Below are 6,541 nucleotides of genomic sequence, written 5' to 3' on the forward strand. Positions count from 1 at the left end.
GGATCCACTCTTTAGTAGGGCTATCGATCAAGTTCTAAGTATAAGCAGCCAGTAGCCGTGTCACTCAGGAAACAAAGGGAAAAGCTAGGGATGCTTTGCTGGGGAAATGAAGACCTGGCTGGCCTTCACACACAGAGGCACCACGCCTAAGAAAGCAGTTCTCCTGATCCTCTCGTATCATGACTTTCAAACTTGATTGATTGGACACCAATAAGATTGAAATTTTGCATCTCAGCCCGGAATACACATAAGACACTGTTGTGCACACTTAAAACAAGACAAACATGCCAGTATTTACCCAGAACACTTCATCACACTCAGGCCCAGCATGTTCATACATGAAGAGGCCGTTGTTTGAAAAACAAAAACAATGGGATACTGTATGGCTTAAACTGAGGGAAGGTGTGCATCAAGGTTGTTTCTTTACAACATACTTATTCAGTTTGTCTGTTGAGCGAATAATCCGAGAACCTGGGCTAACTGAAGAAGAGGGTGGAAGCAAGCTTGGAGAAGACTCACTAGCAGTCATCAATCTGAAAAGGACACACTCTTGACTGCTGAAAACTAAGAGGACCTGAAGCAAGCGCTTAGTGCGGAACATCAAAGAGTACAGCACTTAGTAGGGGTTGAAATTCAATGTAAAGACAATAAAATCCTTGCAACTGGCCCAATAAAGAGCATGATGGTAAATGGAGAAATGACTGACGTTTTCAAGGATTTCCTTTTACTTGGATTTACAATCAACGCATATGGAAGCAGCAGTCAAGAAATCAAATGACAGTGCATTCAGCAAATCAGCTGTAATTCATAGCGACCCTACAGGACCGGGTAGAACTGCCTCTGTGAGTTTCTGAAACTAAAACTCTTTACGGGAGCAGAAAGCCTCATTTTTCTCCCATGGAGTGGTTGATGGTTTCAAACTGCTGACCTTGTGTATCGTAGCCCAATGTGTGACCACCAAGGCTCCTCTGGGAATGAATAAGGAGGACTGAAAAAGAATGGATGGCTTTAAAATATGGTGTTGGTAGATACTATTAATTATACTATGGACTTCCAGAAGAATAAACGAATCTGTGTTGGACGTACAGGCAGAATGCTTTTTAGGAGCAAGGATGGTGAGACTTCTTGAATATTATGGGCGGCCGAAGGACAGCATGTTTGATAAAGTAGAGGGGCAGCAAAAAGGAGAAAGTTCCTTAATGAGATGGACTCACACAGTGACTGCAACAGTAAGCTGAAATATAGAAATGGCCTATGAGGATGGTGTAGAACCGGGCAGTGATTTATCTTGTTGTACACCGGGTCACTATAAGAACCAACTCAAGGGCACCTACCCACAGTGTTTGAACATGTGCCAGTCTTCTTGTGGAAGCCCCACGAGGCAGCTCTGCTCCGTCCTACTGGGTAGCTATGAGTCAGAACTGACTCCAGGTCAAAGGGCTCGGTGTTTAGTCTTGGTATGTTCAATTGACTTTGATCAGTTCTGTTCTATTTGAATTCTAAATCTTATGCTGCCCTGTTTTAATCCTACTCCATCTTCTCCTTTTTAATTTTTTTAAAAAAAAGCTTGTCAAGGCCCATTAAGTTAAATTCCCAACTTATTAATGAATTGCCAGTTCACAGTTGAAAAATCACTGCCCCATGGACTAGTGCTGGAACACACAGATGGAAGCTATGTGGTGGTAGCAATTACTTAAGATCACACAGCAATTCCAACAGGCAGAGGTGGCAAACGATGGGCTTGGTTTCCTTCGGAAACAGTGAGTGATTGCTTCCTGTGGTATTCCGACGTGGGGTGAGGGATGAGATCATTGTAGAAGGGATTCAAACATCAAATGGAGGTCTGAATTAACCCATCCTTTCCATTTCTGATAAGCTGTTATATTAGTGGGATTGATCACTTAAAGCTCATGCTCTTCTGGACTAAATGAATAGAAACACAGGAGCCCTGATCGCATAATGGATTGGCAATTGGCTTGCTAACTGAAAGGTCCACTATTCAACGCCATTTGTGGCTCTGTGGGAGAAAGAGGAGGCTTTGGGCTCCCAAACGCAAAGGAGCAGTTCAGCTCTGTTCAGCAGGGGTGCTGAGTCTGAATTGACTTGTTGACAGTGAGTTTTAAAAAAGAAAACACGTTTTATTGGCATATCATTCACATATCATACGATGGTTTAAATATATGAAAATCATTGTACAATCATCACCACAAAACATTTGAAAACATTTTCTTTATTCTTGTTCCCATTTTCAATAGCTTCTTCTACCCTTCAACCTCCCCTGCTATAACCCTTAGAAACTCTGAGTCCAGTCACTACCTCAATCGAGTAACTAACCTGGATTTCATATAAAGAAAATTGTACAAGAAAAACTCCAACAATAGCAACAGACTGAAACACAGAAAAACCTCCCTCCAAAAGAAAGCGGAAGACAATAGAATATAGAACAAATGAAAATAGGTTAAAAGAGAAAACATATGATAATAGGTCAAATTTTAACCAAACGGGATCTGCAGTAATACTCTTTCCACCGCACTCTGAGGGCAATACCATTCACATTCTAGTCAATGGTCTGAGAGAGTTCAATGGAGGCTTAATCTGAGTGGGGACTTTGCCAACAGATTTTGGGTTTTCACTGTACTCAGAATTAAGCTCTAAGACAATTCTCTCATCTGATCTTGGATTTTATTGTTTACACTCCTTGGATCACATGGACTGGTTTACTCCTTCCATGCTACTCCCTGTGGAAATAAGATTGAAACCACATTTTAAGAGATATATGTTAAAATAACCATTCATTCATTCAATACATATTTATGGTGCATGTAGTACAAACCAAGTGCCAGGCTAGTCTCTGAATATATACGATTGATACTAAAAAGAGAAAACAAAACCCAAACCAAATTTACTGTCTTCGAGTTGATGCTGACTCATAGTAACCGAGGTAGTTAGTTTATTGTGCCAACCTGGCCGATAAACACATGTGGAGTTAATTGAAGGGAGGAGGGATAAATGGCTCCGTGAGCCTCGCCTTTCGACTTCTTGAGTCTCTTGCTTTGTGATGGTCAGACCAGGGTGCAGCTGCCTTACCCAGTTTCCTGCTTTAGCTGTCAAGGGTGACTTCCTGCAAGACAGTCCTGAGGAGAAACCACATGAACCTGCAGTGATGCAGCCCTGGGTGCTGGAGCAGCCGTGTGGAGACCCCTGCCAGCGCTGAGATGCTTACACGTTCACTGACTCGGCTTTCCTCCTGCAGTCAGCATCATTGCGTCTGTTTTGTGAGATGGAGTAGGACTTTGTGAACTGGTGTTGGACATACGGGCTAATGTTGAACTTGTGGGCTTGGGCAGCACTGGGTTAGGATGTTTTCTTGATGCACACTTAACCTTTATATAAAAGTCTCTCTTATATATTAAATTTTGTGAATTTGCTTCTCTAAAGTACCCCGACTAACACAGTAACCCTGTCGGGCAGGGTGGAACTGCCTCTGTGAGTTTCTGAAACAATAATTGTTTACAGCGGCGGTGGAAGCCCCTTCCTTCTCCCATGAAACTGCAGGTGGCTTTGAATTGCTGACCTTGTGCCTTGCAGCCAAATGCTTACCTTTCATGCCACAATCGATACCGTCCATGGCTAGACTTCCTGTCTAATGAGGAAAAGATCATAATTCAACACATAATTGTCTGTAAAGGAGTCCGCATAGCAAAATGGTTACGTGATTCGCTGCGAACCGAAAGGCCCGTGGTTCAAACCTTCCAGCCACTTTGTGTTCTGCTCCAGTAGATGTTATAGTTGTTAGGGCCCATTCAGTTGGTTCTGATGCATAGTGATGCTATGGACCGACACCCCCTTGATCCTGTGCCAGCCTTGTAATGATTGTGTTTGAGACTATTGTAGCCGCTGTGCCAGTCCATCTTGTCAAGGGCATTCCTCATTTTCTCTGCTCTTCCACCTTATCCATACACGATGTCTTGCTCCAGGGACAGGGACTGGCTTCTCTTGATAACATTTCCGAAATATGTGAGACAGTCTCTCCAGTCTTACCTCTACAAAGAATTCTACTTGTCCTTCTTCCAAGAGAGATGTGTTTGTTTTCCTGGCAGTCCGTGACACTTTCGATATTCCTCACCAGCACCATAGTCCAAGCATGTCTATTCTTCTTTGGTCTTCCTGCTTTTGTTTTCATCTGGGATTCTATTACTTCACATTATAAATTCATTAAGTATCTTTTTTTTCTTTAAACATCTTTTAACTGTTGATGAGATTGCTTTAATCAGTTTCTGGAGCAATTCGGAAATTTAAAATCCGTATGTGCACAATGGAGTGGCCTTATTAGGAAGCTGCCTTCTCTACTGAAGGCTGCCATCTGTCTCAAGAAGAGAGGCAGATCCCACTGGGCGTGTCCCTGATCTAACAGAAGCTGGACAGTGGTGCTGCTGATGGGGCCAGCCCCTGATTCCAGGGAGCTACAGAATACAAGAGCTCTATCTTAAGCTGCAAAGCATGAAACAAGATGTGAAAAAAAAAGGTATCATGAAGTAAATATCCTTCTAGATAGGATTCTCACTTATTTCTAAATCTCCATGGCCAGCTTATTTTTCTTCTGCAGATATTTTTAACCAGATATTCGAGACGCATCTTCAAAACTTAGGAGAAACTTGGCAACTCCTGATTGAAATCCCATGGCTTGGATCAGGCACACCTTGGCCCTCAAAGTAACATCTTTGCTTTCCAATTCTTGAAATATTGAAAAAGACCCAAGACAACACGTCTTTGTAGCTCTTGACTGTTGCTTCCAAGAACATTGATTGTGGATCCAAGCAAGATAGAATCCTTGACAACGTCAACCTTTTCTTTGTATCATGATGTTACCTGTTGGTCCAGTGGTGAGGACTTGGGTTTTCTTTACTTTGAGTTGCTCTCCATACTGAAGGCTGCAATCCTCCTCACTTTCAGCAGGCAAGCTTTCCCCTCACAGCTTGTTAATAAGCAGGCCTCCCACCAACCTTGATGTTGCATTTTTCTTGATATAACCCATCTTCCCTGATTATTTTCTCTGTCTACACGTTGACCGAGTATGGCGAGAGGATACAACCCTGATACATCCCTTTCCGGATTTTAAACCATGCAGTATTCCCTTGTTCTGTTCCAATTACTGCCTTTTGACCCATGCACAAGTTCCAAAAGAGCACAATTAAATGTTCCGAATTCTCTTTCTTCTTCCGGCTATGAGTAGTTTGTTGTGGCTCACATAGTCTTTGCATGGATAAATATGACAAACTGACAGACAAATGATGGCCCATGGATAATACAGTCTAAAAACCATAAGGAGAAGTTCTATTCTGTTGCACAGGGTTTCAATGAGTTGAAATTGGCTTGATAACCCATAACAACTGTCTCTCATTTACTGTTTAGGTGGTGGGTATTTTACCAATGTGTCAGTACACACGAAGCAGCTTTTTAAAATGCCCTGCTCTTGTGGAGGTCACAGATTATAATAAAAAAGCAAACAATTAGTGAATCAATCCTGATTAAGTCCAGACTAGCCCGAGAGCTTGTGATGGGGCACCAACGGAGTGCAAAGGTCAGCAAAGTGTCAACGGCCACCAAGCGAGGGAGTTTGGCTAGTTGCAGGGAGACAGGGAAGAAAACAGCAAGGAACATTCCAGGCAGAGGGAATAAAAAATATCTGAGGACATGGAAGAAGGGCAGGCTGGCTGGAATACAGGAGGATGGAGGGAAGGGACCCTCTCAGGCTTGAAGTGCGATTTGATCCTATGAATAAGTGGGAATTGGGGAGCCAAGTCGTCAAGATGGCGCCACCCGCGGTCCTGCGCCCTGTCTCCCGGCTGCTGACCCCAGCCCGGCTCCCGAGCCGTCTTTCAGCGAGGTCGAAGTTCTACGTTCAGGAGCCGATAAATAGCAAACCTGATTGGCTGAAGGTTGGGCTGACCTTGGGCACCACAGTCTTCCTGTGGGCCTATCTCATCAAGCAACATAATGAAGATGTTTTAGAGTATAAAAGAAGAAATGGGTTGGAATAAACTGTTGAAATACTGATACAGTCTGCTCCATGTAGTGACTGCAGGAATTCTTCTGGATTCAACAATCTTTTGAATGTAAATGAGAAAGGAAAGCTATTTGTGAATGTATATCTCAGCATTTGTGGGTTACTTCATTATGTGAAACAAATTAGACTACTTCCTTATTCTTCAGCTAATGCATCTTGTGATAACTTGGCAGAAAATGTCAACTTTAAGGTATAATACTAAAAGCGTTTCAATTTAGAAGGTATGTTGTGTTAAATGTACAACTGGAAAAGGTTAATCATTAAACATTCAATGCAGATTAAAAAAAAAAGAATAAGTGGGAATTGATCCATCAGGGTCCATTGAAGGAATGCAGAGATAGAGAAGTGGATTTGAGAGCGGGGTAGCACGTAGGGAGAATCAGCTTGACGTGGTAAGTGGACAGGCATAAAAGGGGGGGCAGGACTGGCTAACCCATGTTTCTATCTTGATTGGCTGAAATGTTCCACTCATAG

General features: G+C 42.7%; 1 protein-coding gene across 1 annotated transcript; it reads left to right on the forward strand.

Moving 5' to 3' along the window:
* Window positions 1-5,810: 5,810 nt before the first annotated feature.
* On the forward strand, window positions 5,811-6,118 carry LOC142443420 (NADH dehydrogenase [ubiquinone] 1 subunit C1, mitochondrial). The gene has a single exon (XM_075544799.1). The coding sequence runs from the start codon at window positions 5,811-5,813 to the stop codon at window positions 6,039-6,041; it is 231 nt and encodes a 76-aa protein (XP_075400914.1). The 3' UTR covers window positions 6,042-6,118.
* The last annotated feature ends 423 nt before the right edge of the window (window positions 6,119-6,541 follow it).

Source organism: Tenrec ecaudatus, chromosome 3, assembly GCF_050624435.1.
Source record: "Tenrec ecaudatus isolate mTenEca1 chromosome 3, mTenEca1.hap1, whole genome shotgun sequence".
Lineage (NCBI taxonomy): Eukaryota > Metazoa > Chordata > Mammalia > Afrosoricida > Tenrecidae > Tenrec > Tenrec ecaudatus.